Source organism: Tamandua tetradactyla, chromosome 6, assembly GCF_023851605.1.
Source record: "Tamandua tetradactyla isolate mTamTet1 chromosome 6, mTamTet1.pri, whole genome shotgun sequence".
NCBI classification, from domain to species: Eukaryota; Metazoa; Chordata; class Mammalia; order Pilosa; family Myrmecophagidae; genus Tamandua; species Tamandua tetradactyla.
The window spans coordinates 137921130-137940130 of NC_135332.1; the positions used below are offsets into that span (position 1 = coordinate 137921130).

The 19001-nt window shown below is 36.5% G+C and overlaps 1 protein-coding gene and 1 pseudogene across 3 annotated transcripts in view; one reads left to right on the forward strand and one right to left on the reverse strand.

Annotated features, from left to right (window-relative positions):
• Positions 1-249: 249 nt before the first annotated feature.
• Positions 250-19001, reverse strand: part of VIRMA (vir like m6A methyltransferase associated) — a 155398-nt gene continuing 136646 nt past the window's right edge. For all 3 annotated transcript variants that reach the window (XM_077167222.1, XM_077167223.1, XM_077167221.1), the window contains 3 exons: positions 2742-3073; positions 1735-1878; positions 250-587 (listed from right to left, as the gene is read on the reverse strand). In XM_077167222.1, the coding sequence (XP_077023337.1) occupies positions 433-587; positions 1735-1878; positions 2742-3073 (631 nt within the window). In that variant the 3' untranslated portion in view covers positions 250-432. The remainder of the gene's footprint in view (positions 588-1734; positions 1879-2741; positions 3074-19001) is intronic.
• On the forward strand, positions 3424-4649 carry LOC143685730 (tripartite motif-containing protein 43 pseudogene; annotated as a pseudogene).

Here is a 19001-nt window from a genome sequence, read left to right on the forward strand (position 1 = left end):
GTTAAACTTATTAACTTCTTTAGACCTAACTGCTTAATAAACAGAAGTTTTAGGCATATCATTTGACCTAGGTGTGCTGTAGAAAAATTAGTGAGACCCTAAAAAGTGCCATGAGCCAAAAAAGTTCTGTGGTACAGGCAAGAAATGTACTGAATTAAAAGTTATTTAGTTTTTCACTTTCTATCTAAGAAACTTCCTAAATAAGGATCTTATATAGGAAGGGGAAAAAATATATACAGACATACATAAAAAAGTTTTGGATTTTTATTGAAATCTCTTATTAGGTATCAAACAAAATCTGCTTTCTTCAGATAAAAATATTCTCTCAGATGTCTCCAGATAACTGCTAAGTCTAAATTGGTCCTTTTATGTCTTATTTTTACTGTCCTCATGAAATGTTCATATACATTTAAGATGTTCCCAAAATAACTTTTATCGTGTAAAGGACCGTACATGACGACCTCTACCACTGCCTCCACTAACAAACTTTCCTCTTGAGCCTCCACTGCCACTATTCGCACTTGCCCAGGAAGGTCCGAGTCCCCCACGACCTCTGGAAGCACGGTCACGAGGACTAGGGCGATAGCCTATAAAAAGAAAAACACAGGTTTTAGTTTCAACCTTCTTTCCCACTACATAATACTAAATAATAACAATGAGCTCTTCACTCTCTTAAAATCATACGTAAACTCTGTGAATGTGCTGACAGACCCTGAATTGTAGATCTTAAATAGGTAAGTTGTATGCTATGTGAGAATTATATCTCAACAAAACTTGTTTAAAAACAAATAAAAACAAAAAATCATGTGTATTGGAACCTGTTCTAGTCTGCCAAAGCTGCCAGAATGCAACACACCAGAGATGGACTGGCTTTTAATAAAAGGGGGTTTATTTAGTTAAAAACATATAGTTCTTCAGAGGAAAGGCAGCTAACTTTCATCTGAGGTTCTCTCTTACATGGGAAGGCACAGGGTGATCTATGCTGGCCTTCTCTCCAGGCTTCTGGGTTCCAACAGCTTTCCCTGGGGTGATTCCTTTCTGAATCTCCAAAGGCCTGGCTGAGCTGTGAGCGCTGAGATGAGGTGTACTGAGCTGCTTGGGCTGTGCTGCATTGACAGCTGTCATTTAACCATCCGGCCAATTAAATCAAACATCATTCAATGCAGTAGACACTCCCCCTAGCCAACCACAGATGTAATCAGATGAGCTTCACATGCCATTGGCTCATGTCTGTCACAGCAACAGAACTAGGCACCTTCACCTGGCCAAGTTGATACCTGAACCTAACTACCACAGGACCCAAAAGTTACCTCTAACCAGCAGAATTCTGGACTTCATGTAGCACTATTTTAGAAAAATAAGGTTGCGTGGTTTTATACACTAGTCAATACTGTAAACAAAAAAATAATATGCTGTCTAAAAATACCTCTGTTTTTATAATATCTGGATCAAAAAGGTACCTTATGGATTGGCTTTGATTATTATAATATGAAAATAGAGCACATTACCATAAAACTCTTTAGATTATACATATAGGTCAATATTTATAGTTTGGTTATTTTTACAGAATATGTACACTGGGCATTCATTCATAGATATAAAATTCAGTTTAGAGTTATAAGTCTACATTCTAAAATATTGTCTCCCAGAATGAGAGTATACAACATTCAACAATTTGAAAAGGAGGAATTTGTCTTCTTTCTCTCAACAAGATCAAGAAGGGAGGATGCATACCTGTGGAACTAAGTGGTCGTAATGGTGGAAGAGGGCCCCTGTTAAAATTGCTCTGGCCTCCACGACTTTCATTGTAGGTTCCTCGAGGAGTATTCTGAGCACTCCAACTGGAGCCTCTTGTTCCCTCCCGACGACTGTAGTTTCCTAAACACAAACAACACAATCAAAATCTACTTTTTTCACAATTTCACTTGGATTAAGGAAGAGCTGACAGGCTTTTCTTAATCCCCAAAAGTAATGCAAGAGAAACTATAAAATACTAAATGGAATATACTACAGAGTTGCAGCATCACTTAACTATGATTAAAAGACGAGGCCTGTAGACAGATTGCCAGAGTTCAAATATTGGTTCTGCTGCTTATATTTATGTCCTGGCAAGCTGACTCTTAGTTTTCTCTTAGGTAAGGTGGGAACATGTGGGGGAAACTGCTTTTAATAGTTCCTGACAAACCTAGGTAAGTGTTGTCATTAATATAAATTCCTACTCTCTTTCACTGCCACCCTCCTAAAATGGCAGGTATTAAAATAAATCATCAATCTGCTAGCGAAGTATAATTTTTATAAGTTACACCATTCTACATCTTTAAACAATTTAAAGCAGATTAAAAATAACATTAAAAAGCAAATAGATAAAGAATCAATGGTGAGCTACACAAAACAATCTTAAGAAAACTGTTGATAAGTATAATTACTATGAAAATAATGTGTGGCTATAATACAGAAAGGATAAACACAATTCTCAATATAAAAAAGAAAATTACCGACCAAGACTTTCTTTTAGATTCATCGATCATAGTACAAATAATAAAGGTTAACTAAAAACAAAATTTTTCTATATAACAGAGTGCTCAGCAAATAGTACTGTTGGTCTACAATTACCTTAAAGTACTTTTCTGTTACTACTTTATTATCTGAATCATTGTCTTCCAAGGAACAGAAACTATACAGGAGAATGCTCAATTACAGTCAATATTCTGGCCCATCAGAAAACATAAATAAGTAGTTACCTTTTGAAGCAGGTGGTGTGAAAAACCTGTTCTGACTGTGAAAAGCACCACGTCCTCCTCGATTGCCTGAAAACCCACCACGAGAAGAAATCTTCTGTGATACTTTGAGTGGCCGTTTTGGTGGGGGTATTCCATCTTGAGGAACGACTTCTTTACTTTCAGCAGCAACAAAGTCATCCACATGCATAGATGGTGGTCTACTTGTATTCTGTTTTCTCTGACGAAATATATCATGGGGCCGTATACCTTGTCCAAATCCTCCCCTTCCCCTTCCTCTTGGTGGTGGCACAACATGGGCTCGTTTGGCAGGTTCAATGTATTCAGATTTTCCACTTTGAGGACAAAAACAGAGGCAATGTGATCAAGATGGCAACATATCCCCAAGAAAAGTCTCTCCTCAAAAACAACTAATAAAAGGACAAATCCCACTTTCTTAAATCTCTGGAGGATGACAGACTGCAGGAGGGCTCCACAAATGCTGATTGAACAAAAAGGAAAAAAAGCACCAAAAAAGAAGGTAGGAGATCTTCTCCAGAACACACAGAGTGCATTTGAAACTCAGCAGCTGTGGAAACTTCTGAAAGTTACTCCTACAACCTTTTGAAGAACCAATCCCTCAACTGACTTCCATAGTAGTACTTCTACAACAAGAACAGGTGAAATCGACATATCCCTTTGGAAAATGGACTGAGACATCCCACAAGCCTTCCAGCAAGAACTAACCTGCCTCATCTGCCTGAACTACCTTGTAGACTTAGTCATTATAGGCTGTGGGCTTTTGTAGGCCCTGTCTCTGTTTCCTGGGAAGCAGCAGAAACTCCTGCCAAGTGTCCCACATGTAGGGAAGAAACCTCTCAGCAGACAGATTTCAAAACCAATCTTCTTCTGAAGAACATGGTGTCCTATGTTAGACAAACAAGTCTCTGCCAATTTCTGAGCTCAGAGGAACATCTGTGTGGGACACACAAGGAGACCCAGAAGATCTTCTGTGAAGAGGACAAGAACCTGCTGTGTTGACCTTGCCCTAAGTCTCAGGAACATGAGACTCACAAACACTCTTCTATAGAAGGAGTGGCAGAGGACTACTGGGAGAAGCTCCTAAAGCAAATGAGCATATTAGGGGAAAAGAGCCAAGAAAATCAGAGAAATTTAAATGAAAGTGGTATAATCAGTATGTGGAATGATTATGTAAGTCTAAGGAGAATGATTTTCAAAGCTGCATATAGGAAGTTGCATCCAGCTCTCCCCGAGGAAGAAAAACAATCAGACTGAAAAAAGGAAGGCAAAAAGATTTTACAGAAACTCAAGAAAAATGAAACCACAATGGCTCAAAAGAGGAATAAGTAAGAGTAATGTATGAAGAGCTGATGGAAATGTGCCATAAACCAGATGTGGATTTGGGAGACATATTGACAAGAAGTGAGTCAGTGCAGTTGCACATGCCCCAGCCTGTGAACCGAGAGCTCATCACTGGACTGACAGACAATTTCAACTGTGGAAATTTCCTTCAATAATGAAATATGCAACACAATAACATGCTATTTGATGATCTGAGAAAATTGACAGCGACAGATGGTCATAAAGATGTAACTTTCAATTCTCAAAGATCTAACAATTTTGCTTCATGGGGGACCCAGACTTTCAGGTCTGGTATACATTACTGGGAGCTGGATGTGGATGATTCTTGCAATTGGGCTCCAGGAGTCTGTAAGGATTACCAGATAAGGAAGAATGGCACTTGAACTGAATCTGAGGAAATATTTTTTCTTTTATGTGTTAAGAAGGATAATCATTAACAGTTTCTTCACCACTGCCCCAATATTTAGTCAGTATATTCAGAAACCTCTGGGCCGTGTTGGAGTGTTCCTTGATTTTAACACTGGAAGTGCAAGTTGTTTTTTTTTTTAACCACCAAAATGTTTTTATTTTTGTCACTGGCAACATGCACACACTGCAACTGCATCATTATTTTGACTTCCTTAAATATTACACAAGCATACATTAAAAATATGTTTAAATTTCAGAAATGTAATACAAACATAATCCCTTTTCAATATATTTTTTACTGCTTTGTTTTATACATAAATAACCTAATCTACAAAATCATAAATAAAACTGTCAATTCTTAAGGCCTAAAAGTCCATACAAATTTTGCTCAAATTAAGAGTCTGACAAAAATGTTTTCTTTATATGATTTAATAAGTAACATGCAGTGTTTATTATCAATCAAATGACATATTATTGTCACAGGTTATTGTCTTTAAACCAGTTATTTTAAAGACCTTCTAATGCGCTTGATGAGGCTGTCATGTGCTTAAAAAGTTAAAATAGTCAAAAGACTAGATTTTTTTGAAAACAACAGAGAAAGTTATTATTTAAATATTACTAAGCTTTACTGAAACCACTCCAGCATGTTTGAACAAAAAAAAAAAGTTACTAAAGAGTGAATCATTTGACTGTCAATTTAAAAAAGTCTAAAATTTAAGAAATAAAATCAGATTAAATTCATATTAATCTTGTGAAAAATTTCCTATTGAGATTGTTACAGGAAGAGAATCAACACTATCCTAACTTTTATTCAAGATTTACTAGCTAAGCACTCAAATTACTTTTATGTAATGAATCAAAAAGGAATTTTGCATGGTTGGCTATGTTTCACATCATAAATTATTTTTTTAGGCCTTAATATACAGAGAGACTAAAACTCAGAAAGTAAAACATTCTCATTAGATTTAAATGAGTCAAACTACAAATAATTCTAAGCTAAATATTGTCATTATTTTTAAAATCTAAGTTTCTAAAAATTTTATTTTTAAGTATAAAAATGATCAGGTTCACATTAACTACTGCCAGCCAAATTGTTTATAAAACTAAATATTCTTCATTAAAGAGCTCATAAGAAATGCTTTCCATGCTCTTATTTTAAAAAAACAAATTCTAATATTCATAATGAACCTAAATAAAAATTCACAAATGGAGGCTGAAATTCAGTCAACTTTCAGCCCAATACAAATTAAATTCAAAGTTATTATGCACAAACTCAAAATTAAAGTTTATAATCAAAATGCCAAATCATAACTACTATATCGCTAGTGGTGGGTTCCACTAGACTTTGAATCAAGCACAGTAGATGTGCACATTCGACAGACATACTGCTCAGAAAATTAAAGCTATCAGAGCTATAAATAAGGAATATATAAATATGAACACAGCAATGCCAAAGCATTAGGGCCTTAAAAAATAAAAAAGATGTGAAATAAACATATTTGATAGTTCTCTCTTAAGTCACTTTCCATTGATTTATAAAGATATGGTTTATAATTCTTTTAAAAAGGAAAATGTTTCTACACTGCTGCATGCAGTAATTTAATTCTACATTCTTGACTGTAATGCAATCTTCAAATCCTCTTGCAGAGCTTGTCATATCTCATCAGAATTTCTTTAGAAGTATTGTCATATTTTGAAAATATTGTCATATTTTCAGCAGCCTGTAGTGCTTCAGTGGCCTTATGAAGTTCCTTAATAACCGATGATAAAGCTTCTGGGTTAATGTGTTGTTCATAAAGCCATAGGCAAATAGAATTTCCATCTCTAAGCCAGTATTCAAAATTCTTGAAATCTCAAGCAGAATGCCCATGGTGTCTCGAAGTTTTTTGAATGTTGCCCAAACATCCTCACACGGAGCTACCCCACTTGCTCCTTCAATTACCCTCTCAAGGTTTTCTTCTTCACTAACTACACATAATCAGGGTTAAGACAGGAACCTGATTGTATGTCTGGGAGCTCCTTAAATGATGGAGTCCTTCTCTATTGAAGTATATCAATAAAACTTTGTATTTAAGCTTGTTATACTTTAATGCAGTAAAATTTTATTGTTATTAAATGAAAAAAAAAAAAAAAGTAGGAGATCTGAGATTGGGACCTGCCAGCCTGGATCCCTTCCCCTGTACATGGTCCCATGCAGTTTAAGAGTCACACAATGGCAATACCACCCAGGCACTTCCTGCCATGGACGAGTACTACAGAATCACTCACAGCAGTGAGTCAGAACTCCAAATACATTCAGGTACAATATCCCAACGTTTGCAGAGAGCCAGGTGGAACTGAAGCAGCTAATGACCACTGTGTATACAAAAGGGACCCGGCAAACAAAAGAGGACTGAAGTGGAATTGTTGACAAGAGGTGCACAAACCCAACCCAGTCTTTAATTGGAAGCACCTACACATACATGAAAAATAGGCATTAAAAGTTGACCTCATCTGGCTTCCTGAGGTAGGATACCCTAACACGAAAACAAAAGAGACCTGCAGCAGAACTGCTGCAGGTGAAACAACTGCACATAAAAGGGCATTCTTAAAAGTTGCACCACATGTCCAGAGCCAAGAAAATCTCAATAGTTAAACACTATAAAGGTTCAGTGTAAGCTGAACCAAACATCAAAGAAGAATCTTAATGCACAGGCATTCTACAATAAAACCCTAGGAAAGAGGGAGAAATTGACTTTCAGGGTTAAAACTTCAAAATAACCAGATGCCCAGATATTAGTAAAAAATTACAAGCCATACTAAGAAACAGGAAGATATGGTTCCATCAAGGGAACAAATTAAAATTTTAAAGGAGACATAGACTTTGGAACAACTAATCAAAAAAGTGCAAACAAATTTTCTAAGTAAATTCAAGGTGATGAATGGAAACATGGTGTCATGGTCAGGTTCAGTGTCAACTTGGCCAAGTGGAGGTACCTGTTTGTCTGGTTGGGCCTGTCTGTTGCTATGAGGACATTTCATAGAATTAAATCATGAGCACGTCGGCTGCATCCACAGCTGATTCCATTTGTAATCAGCCAAGGGGGCAATGAGTGAGGCTTAATCTAATCACTGGAAGCCTTTTTTTTTTTTTTTTTTTTTTAAGAAAGGGAAACATTTTCTTATTTTATTATATTTTGTTTGTTTGTTTGTTTTTTACATGGGCTGGGGCCGGGAATCGAACCGAGGTCCTCCGGCATGGCAGGCAAGCACTCTTGCCCGCTGAGCCACCGCGGCCCGCCCCACTGGAAGCCTTTTAAGGAGGATTCAGAAGAGACAGGCTCTCTTCCTGCTTCAGCCAGCGAGCCTCTCCTGTGGACTTCATCCAGACCCTCCATCGGAACTGTCAGCTTCACAGCCTGCCCTACAGATTTTGGACTCTACATTCCCACGGTTACATGAGACATTTTTATGAATTGTATATTTACAAATATTTCCTATTGATTCTGTTTTCTAGAGAACCCTAACTAACACACGTTGATAGAAAGAAAATAAATTTGGATATAGAACTAAAGGATATTAAGAAAACAGTATGTGAGCAAAACAAAGAATTAGAAAGTTTTGAAAGCAACATAACAGAAATTATGAGGATGAAAAGCACAGTAATGGAGACTAAAGATACACGAGAAGCACATAACAGCAGATTTAAACAGTATAAAGAAAGATTCAGCAAACCGGAATACAGGACAATCAGAATTAAACAATCAGATAACAAGTAGAAAAAAGAATAGAAAAAAATTGAACAATGTCTCAAGAGCTTGAGCGACAGCATGAAGTGTACAAACATAGCCATTATGGGAGTCTCAAAAGGAGAAAAATGAAAAGAGGTAGAAAGAATATTTGAGGGAATATAGTTGAAAACATCCCAAACCTTACAAAAGACATGAACATACATGTCCAAGAAAGTACAAAATACTCCAAATAGGATAAATCCAAATAGACTATTCCAAAACACATGCTAATTGGAATGTCAAATGCCAAAGAAAAGAATTTTGAAAGCAGCAAGAGAAAAGCTATACAAGGGATCCTCCATAGGACTAAGGGCCAATTTCTCATCAGAAACGATGGTGGCAAGAAAGTAGTGGTATGATATATTTAATGTACTGAAACAGAAAAACTGCCAGCTGAAAATTCTTTATTCAGCAAAACTGTTCTTGAAAACTGAGGAAGTGTTTAAAACATTCACAGATAAACAGAAACTGAGAGTTAGTCACCAAAAGATCTACTCCATAAGAATTGCTAAAGGGAGTTCTTCAGATTGACAGAAAAGAGGAAAAAGTGGCTTGAAGCAGTATAAAGAAGTGAAGGTCTTCTGTAAAGGTAACTAAATGGATAATTGTAAAACCTAATAGTACTGTATCTTCAACATATAATTCTACTCTTTAATTACTATGAATTAGAATACAATCAAATAAAAAACATTCATTTTTCCTGATACTGGATACACAAAATATAAAGAGGTAAGGTTGAACAAAAACAACATAAAGAGGGGAAATGAAGGGATACAAGTGCAGAGAATGTGTATGCTACTGAAGTAAAGCTGGTATCTAGTCAAATGAGTAGGTTATAGACTCAGGTTGTATAATACAAACCTCAGGGAAACCAAAAATATATTTAAAACACATAAGAAACAAAAATGAGAAAGGAATCAATCAGATATATCACAAAAGATCAGCTATACACAAAAGAGGCTGTATTAAAGGAAAAGACTATATATATATATATAAAACAAAGGACAAAATGGCTTAAGTCCTGCCTTTACAGTAATAACACTCTGTTAATTGATTAAACTCCCTAGTCAAAGGACACACTTGAAGAAGCGATAAAAAAGCACAATCCAACTACATGCTGTTCATAAGAGACTACCTTAGACCCAAAGACACAAATAAGTTGAAAATGGAAGGATGAAAAAAGATAATCCATGTAAACAATAATAGTAAAGATCTGGGATAGCTATATTAATATTGTACAAAACAGACTTACAAAAGCTGTTACTTATTATACGGTGTATTTAATATATATAATAAAAAGGTCAATCCACCAAGAAGAAATAATAATTATAAATATTTAAGCACCTAATAACCGCTGTGCCCCAAAATACATAACGCAGGACTTTCTGGAAGATGGCGGCTTAGTAAGACGCGCGGATCTTAGTTTCTTCTCCAGGACACCTACTAGGGGAGTAGAAACGATACAGAAAGTGCCCAAAGCCACAACAGAGATAAAAAAGACAGCGTACCCCATCCTGGAACGGCTGGCTGGCTGAGAGAAGCAGCTCGGGTGAGATCGCCGAGGCGCGCGGGCCTTACCGGGCGGGGTGGCAAGCGGCCGGAGTTACTCCCTTCCCCCTTCCCGGGCCGGCTGGGAGAATTGGAGAGGTGGTCCCCTGAAACCAAGGCGACTGGCGCCCACACCACGCGCAGCCCCCCGGACCAACTGAGAGAATTGGATCGGAAACCCCCAGGCCGCGGAGAACGGTGACCCTGTGACTCCCGGGGAACGTGCACTCTCTCGGGCAGGCCGCTGCCGCTGGCGCCCTCCCGCCACGCTTGTTGCCCAGGGCCGACTAGGAAATTCGGACGGGCTCTTTCCCTGGCTGCGGCGACCAGCAACCCTCCCTGCGTTCGGACACCCTCCCTGCGTTCGGACCCAGGGCCGGCTCAAGCCGCTTCGGCTAGCGAACCCCCAGGACGGCGAGAGTTTTCCAAAGTTTACGGTCCCACAGCACCTTTTACTGGTGGGACCTGCAGACAAACGTGTGCCACGAGCGCCACCTACTGGGCAGGATAAGAAAAACAGAACCCAGAGATTTCACAGAAAAATATTACAACCTTGCTGGGTCCAACACCAAGAGAAATCTGAATAAATGCCCAGACGCCAGCAGCAGAAGATAACTGTCCACGCTCAAAAGATTGAGAATATGGCTCAGTCAAAGGAACAAACCAATAGCTCAAATGAGACACAAGAGCTGAGACAACTAATGCTGAATATACGAACAGAAATGGAAAACCTCTTCAAAAATGAAATCGATAAATTGAGGGAGGACATGAAGAGGACATGGGCTGAACATAAAGAAGAAATAGAAAAACTGAAAAAACAAATCGCAGAACTTATGGAAGTGAAGGATAAAGTAGCAAACATAGAAAAAATAATGGATAGCTACAATGATAGATTTAAAGAGACAGAAGATAGAATTAGTGATTTGGAGGATGGAACATCTGAATTCCAAAAAGAAACAGAAACTATAGGGAAAAGAATGGAAAAATTTGAACAGGGTATCAGGGAGCTCAAGGACAATATGAACCGCACAAATATACGTGTTGTGGGTGTCCCAGAAGGAGAAGAGAAGGGAAAAGGAGGAGAAAAACTAATGGAAGAAATTATCACTGAAAATTTCCCAACTCTTATGAAAGACCTAAAATTACAGATCCAAGAAGTGCAGCGCACCCCAAAGAGATTAGACCCAAATAGGCGTTCTCCAAGACACTTACTAGTCAGAATGTCAGAGGTCAAAGAGAAAGAGAAGATCTTGAAAGCAGCAAGAGAAAAACAATCCATTACATACAAGGGAAACGCAATAAGACTTTGTGTACATTTCTCAGCAGAAACCATGGAAGCTAGAAGACAGTGGGATGATATATTTAAAATACTAAAAGAGAAAAACTGCCAACCAAGACTCCTATATCCAGCAAAATTATCCTTCAAAAATGAGGGAGAAATTAAAACATTCTCAGACAAAAAGTCACTGAAAGAATTTGTGACCAAGAGACCAGCTCTGCAAGAAATACTAAAGGGAGCACTAGAGTCAGATACAAAAAGACAGAAGAGAGAGATATGGAAAAGAGTGTAGAAAGAAGGAAAATCAGATATGATATATATAATACAAAAGGCAAAATGTTAGAGGAAAATATTATCCAAACAGTAATACCAATCAAAATCCCAACAACTTATTTTTCAGAAATAGAAAAACCAATAAGCAAATTTATCTGGAAGGGCAGGGTGCCCCGAATTGCTAAAAACATCTTGAGGAAAAAAAACGAAGCTGGAGGTCTCGCGCTGCCTGACTTTAAGGCATATTATGAAGCCACAGTGGTCAAAACAGCATGGTATTGACATAAAGATAGATATATCGACCAATGGAATCGAATAGAGTGCTCAGATATAGACCCTCTCATCTATGGACATTTGATCTTTGATAAGGCAGTCAAGCCAACTCACCTGGGACAGAGCAGTCTCTTCAATAAATGGTGCCTAGAGAACTGGATATCCATATGCAAAAGAATGAAAGAAGACCCATCTCTCACACCCTATACAAAAGTTAACTCAAATGGATCAAAGATCTAAACATTAGGTCTAAGACCATAAAACAGTTAGAGGAAAATGTTGGGAGATATCTTATGGATCTTACAACTGGAGGCGGTTTTATGGACCTTAAACCTAAAGCAAGAGCACTGAAGAAGGAAATAAATAAGTGGGAACTCCTCAAAATTAAACACTTTTGTGCATCAAAGAACTTCATCAAGAAAGTAGAAAGACAGCCTTCACAATGGGAGACAATATTTGGAAATGATATATCAGATAAAGGTCTAGTATCCAGAATTTATAAAGAGATTGTTCATCTCAACAACAAAAAGACAGCCAACCCAATTACAAAATGGGAAAAAGACTTGAACAGACACCTCTCAGAAGAGGAAATACGGATGGCCAAGAGGCACATGAAGAGATGCTCAATGTCCCTGGCCATTAGAGAAATGCAAATCAAAACCACAATGAGATATCATCTCACACCCACCAGAATGGCCATTATCAACAAAACAGAAAATGACAAGTGCTGGAGAGGATGCGGAGAAAGAGGCACACTTATCCACTGTTGGTGGGAATGTCAAAGGGTGCAACCACTGTGGAAGGCAGTTTGGCGGTTCCTCAAAAAGCTGAATATAGAATTGCCATACGACCCAGCAATACCATTGCTAGGTATCTACTCAAAGGACTTAAGGGCAAAGACACAAACGGACATTTGCACACCAATGTTTATAGCAGCGTTATTCACAATTGCAAAGAGATGGAAACAGCCAAAATCTCCATCAACAGAAGAGTGGCTAAACAAACTGTGGTATATACATACGATGGAATATTATGCAGCTTTAAGACAAGATAAACTTATGAACCATGTAATAACATGGATGGACCTAGAGAATATTATGCTGAGTGAATCCAGCCAAAAACTAAAGGACAAATACTGTATGGTCCCACTGATGTGAACGGACATTCGAGAATAAACTTGAAATATGTCATTGGTAACAGAGTTCAGCAGGAGTTAGAAACAGGGTAAGACAATGGGTAATTGAAGCTGAAGGGATACAGACTGTGCAACAGGACTAGATACAAAAACTCAAAAATGGACAGCACAATAATACCTAATTGTAAAGTAATCATGTTAAAACACTGAATGAAGCTGCATCTGAGCTATAGGTTTTTGTTTTGTTTTGTTTTGTTTTGTTTTGATTTTACTATTATTACTTTTATTTTTTTCTCTATATTAACATTCTATATCTTTTTCGGTTATGTTGCTAGTTCTTCTAAACCAATGCAAATGTACTAAGAAATGATGATCATGCATCTATGTGATGATGTTAAGAATTAATGATTGCATGTGTAGAATGGTATGATCTCTAAATGTTGGGTTAATTTCTTTTTTTCCGTTAATTAAAAAAAAAAAAAAAAAGAGAAAGGATAATTGGAGATGAAGGGATACAGACCGTACAACGGGACTCGATATAAAAACTCAGAAATGGACAGCACAATACTACCCAATTGTAATGCAATTATGTTAAAACACTGAATGAAGCTGCATGTGAGGTATAGGTTTTTTGTTTTTGTTTTTTTTGTTTTTTTTTCTTTCTATTATTGTTTTAATTCTTATTCTGTTGTCTTTTTATTTCTTTTTCTAAATCGATGCAAATGTACTAAGAAATGATGAATATGCAACTATGTGATGTTATTAAGAATTACTGATTGTACATGTAGATTGGAATGATTTCTAATTGTTTTGTTAATTCTTTTTTTAATTAATAAAAAAAAAAATACATAACGCAAACAGTGACAAAACTGAAGGAAGAAATAGACACCTTCACAATAATAGTTGGAGACTTTCATTAGTAGACACAACATCTAGGCAGAAGACCAATAAGGAAATAGAGAATTTGAACGATGTAGTAAATGGACTAGACCTAACAGACATATACAGAATACTCCACCCCAAACAGCAGGATACACATTTTTCTCAGCTGAGAATGCACAACAATTCTTGTGCACATCAATCATTCTCTAGGATAGACCAAATATTGAGTCACTAAACAAATCTCAATAAATTTTAAAAGACTGAAATCATGCAAAAACACCTTCTCGAAAACCCAGAAAAATCCACAACAAAATTACTAGAGCTAATAAATGAGTACAGCAAAGTAGCAGGCTACAAGATCAACATTCAAAAATCTGTAGCTTTTCTATACACTAGTAATGAACAAGCTGAGGTAGAAATCAAGAAACGAATCCCATTTACAATCGCAACTAAAAGAATAAAATACCTAGGAATAAATTTAACCAAAGAGACAAAAAACCTATATAAAGAAAACTACAAAAAACTGTTAAAAGAAATCACAGAAGACCTAAATAGATGGAAGGGCGTACCGTGTTCATGGATTGGAAGACTAAATATAGTTAAGATGTCAATCCTACCTAAATTGATTTACAGATTCAATGCAATACCAATCAAAATCCCAACAACATATTTTTCAGAAATAGAAAAACCAATAAGCAAATTTATCTGGAAGGGCAGGGTACCCCGAATTGCTAAAAACATCTTGAGGAAAAAAAACGAAGCTGGAGGTCTCGCACTGCCTGACTTTAAGGCATATTATGAAGCCACAGTGGTCAAAACAGCATGGTATTGGCATAAAGATAGATATATCGACCAATGGAATCGAATAGAGTGCTCAGATATAGACCCTCTCATCTATGGACATTTGATCTTTGATAAGGCAGTCAAGCCAACTCACCTGGGACAGAACAGTCTCTTCAATAAATGGTGCCTAGAGAACTGGATATCCATATGCAAAAGAATGAAAGAAGACCCATCTCTCACACCCTATACAAAAGTTAACTCAAAATGGATCAAAGATCTAAACATTAGGTCTAAGACCATAAAACAGTTAGAGGAAAATGTTGGGAGATATCTTATGGATCTTACAACTGGAGGTGGTTTTATGGACCTTAAACCTAAAGCAAGAACACTGAAGAAGGAAATAAATAAGTGGGAGCTTCTCAAAATTAAACACTTTTGTGCATCAGAGAACTTCATCAAGAAAGTAGAAAGACAGCCTACACAATGGGAGACAATATTTGGAAATGACATATCAGATAAGGGTCTAGTATCCAGAATTTATAAAGAGATTATTCAACTCAACAACAAAAAGACAGACAACCCAATTACAAAATGGGAAAAAGACTTAAACAGACACCTACCAGAAGAAGAAATACGGATGGCCAAGAGGCACATGAAGAGATGCTCAATGTCCCTGGCCATTAGAGAAATGCAAATCAAAACCACAATGAGATATCATCTCACACCCACCAGAATGGCCATTATCAACAAAACAGAAAACGACAAGTGCTGGAGAGGATGCGGAGAAAGAGGCACACTTATTCACTGTTGGTGGGAATGTCAAAGGGTGCAACCACTGTGGAAGGCAGTTTGGCGGTTCCTCAAAAAGCTGAATATAGAATTGCCATACGACCCAGCAATACCATTGCTAGGTATCTACTCAAAGGACTTAAGGGCAAAGACACAAACGGACATTTGCACACCAATGTTTATAGCAGCGTTATTTACAATTGCAAAGAGATGGAAACAGCCAAAATCTCCATCAACAGAAGAGTGGCTAAACAAACTGTGGTATATACATACGATGGAATATTATGCAGCTTTAAGACAAGATAAACTTGTGAACCATGTAATAACATGGATGGACCTAGAGAATATTATGCTGAGTGAATCCAGCCAAAAACTAAAGGACAAATACTGTATGGTCCCACTGTTGTGAACGGACATTCGAGAATAAACTTGAAATATGTCATTGGTAACAGAGTTCAGCAGGAGTTAGAAACAGGGTAAGACAATGGGTAATTGAAGCTGAAGGGATACAGATTGTGCAACAGGACTAGATACAAAAACTCAAAAATGGACAGCACAATAATACCTAATTGTAAAGTAATCATGTTAAAATACTGAATGAAGCTGCATCTGAGCTATAGGGTTTTTTTTTGTTTTTGTTTGCTTGTTGGTTTGTTTGTTGTTGTTGTTTTTTACTATTACTACTACTTTTATTTCTTTTCTTTATATTAACATTTTATATCTTTTTCTGTTGTGTTGCTAGTTCCTCTAAACTGATGCAAATGTACTAAGAAACAATGATCATGCATCTATGTGATGATGTTAAGAATTACTGAGTACATATGTAGAATGGTATGATTTCTAAATGTTGTGTTAATTTCTTTTTTTTCTTTCCGTTAATAAAAAAAAAAAAAAAAAAAAAAACACCTTCTCTCACCACAATGGAATGAAGTTGTAAATCAATAAAAGGCAGAGAATTTGGAAAATTCACATATATGGAAGTTAAATAACACACTCTTAAATAATTGATGGGTCAAAGGAGAAACCACAAAGGAAATCAGTATATATCTTCAGCTGAATGAAAATGAGACCACACCATATCAGTACTTATTGGATGCAGAGAAGGCAATGCTCAGAGGGAAATTCATAGCCCTAAATGCTTACAATTAAAAAAGAAGAAAGAGCACAAATAAAAAAATCTAACTGTATAGTTAGAGGAATCAAAACAGCAAACTAAACCCAAAGCAAACAGAATAAAAGAAATAATCAAGATTAGAGGAGAAATAAATGAAATAGAGAATAAAAAAAACAACAGAGAGAATTAGCAAAATCTAAAGTTGGTTCTCTGAAATGACTAATAAAACTGACAAACCTTAGGCAGACTGCCAAAGAAAAAAGATAGAGAGGACACAAATAATAAATATCAGAAAAAAAGGGGGCACATTACTACTGACCTACCAAAAATAAAAAGGATCATAAGAGGATGTAATGAGAAATTACATGCCAACAAATTATACGATCTAGATGAAATGGACAAATTCCTAGAAACATATGAACAACCTACACTGACGTGAGAAGAAACAGAAATTCTGAATAGACCAATTACAAGAGACTGATTGAATCAATCATCAAAATCCTCCCAACAGATATGCCTTCCAAGGATGAATCCAGACCTGGCACTGTGGAATCAACAATTCCATCTTGACCAAAAGGGGGAAAAGAAGTGTAATTAATAAAGTATCAGTGGCAGAGAAAGTTCAAATAGAGTCGAGAGGCTACTCTGGAGGTTGCTCTTATACAAACTTCAAGTAGACCTTGCTACCTATCATAACCCGCCAAACCCCAACCAGGACCATTCCTGCCAGCCCTAAAGAACACCTAGGGCAATATTTAAGATTCCACAAGGGTTCTAGACACTAAGAGTAACTTTCCAGAAACATATAACCTTCAGATAGGTCCCTGGTCCAGATAAGTCCTGAAACCTAGCCCAGCCTCTCCAGAACATCAGATAGTTCCATTTCCCTGCTCCATATTAGTGACAGACCCTTCCAATATCAAAAATTTAGAATTGCCATAGCCCAAACAACCCCAAAGAGAAGTAGGAAAAGATCAAAGTTGGTGGTATTAAACATAGAAGATAGGACTTAAGAAATGAATATGAGTGCTGAATCATTAAATTGATAGCTCTTTTAGTCTCCAGTATTTTGGAGTAGCTAGAAGTAAAAACCTGAAATTGTGAAATTGTAACCCATGTCAAAGTCTGAAATATGTTCTACAACTAATTGTGGTGCTGTGTTTGGAAATTTATAGCTTTTTTGTATCTATGTCATTGTTCACAAAAAAAGAAGGAAAAAAAAAGTCGACTGTGATGATAAAAAAGTATTTAAGCCCTCTAGCCCCCTATATTCTGGAGCAGCTAGAAGGAAAAATAGAGAGGATCGTACAGTAGCCCACGACAAACTGAAATCTGTCCTGTAATTACTTGTTGAAGAGTGCTTTGAAAACTACTGCTTTTTCATTTCTTTGCTTTGTATATATGGTATACTATACAAAAAAAAAAAAAGTTAAACAAAAAACCTCCCAACAAAGAAAAGCCTAGGTACAGATGGCTTTAGAGACAAGTGAATTCTACCAAACATTTCAATATCAATTAACACAGATCTGAATTTCTTCAAAAAATTGAAGAGGAGGAAACACTCCCTATGAAGCCAACATCACCCTAAAACCAAAATGAAATAAAGATACCATAAGAAAAGAAAACGACAAACCAACCCATTTTTGGTACTGTGCATCCAGTCAGCTTTAGCAAACCAGAACACTACCCAAAGCAATTTACAGATTTAACACAATCCCAATCAAAATTCCAACAGTCCTCTTCATAGAAATGGTAAAATTAATCATAACTCATATGGAAGGGTAAGGAACCCCAAATAACCAAAATCATCCTGAAAAAGAAGAGTGAAGTTAGAGGACTCACATTTCCTGATTTCAAAGCTTACTACAAAGCTACAGTAATCAAAACAGTGTGGTAATGACACAGGAACAAAGACCACTGGAATAGTATTGAGAGCACAGAAATAAGCCAATAAACTACAGTCAAACGAGTTTTGACAAGGAAGACAAGTTCACTACACTGGGAAACAACAATCTCTTCAACAAATGGTGCTGGGAAAGGAAAACTGAATATCCTTATGGAAAAGAATGAAAGTAGATCCCTATCTCAAACCATATATAAAAATTAACTAAACATGGAATAAAAACCACAATATAAGAACTAAAACTATAAAACTTTCAGAAGAAGACACAGGGAAATATCTTTAGGACCTTGTACTTGGCAACACATTCCTGGACTTCACATACAAAGTTCAAGCAACAGAAGAAAAAAATAACAGATCTATAAATCTTCGGAGGATGTTTATAGCTATGATACCAACTAAAATCAAAGTTCCAGATAAAACTAAATTTAAAACTAGATCTTCAAATCACCTTATAAGTAAGAAAAGATTAAATGAAGATTTTCAGACGATGACACATATTCAATTACAGGGCCTCCAGTCAGCAGAAAGCTTTTTTTACACTTTAAAACAAATAAAAATTACTTTTAAATAAAAAAAAAAAAGGAAAGAAAAGAAAATTACACAACACTATACTTTATAAATATAGATACAAAATCCTCAACAAAATACTGGTAAATAAGAATCCAATAGTACATTAAAAAATTATACACCATGATCAAGTGGGAGTTATCCTAGGAATGCAAGGGTGGTTCAACATAAGAAAAT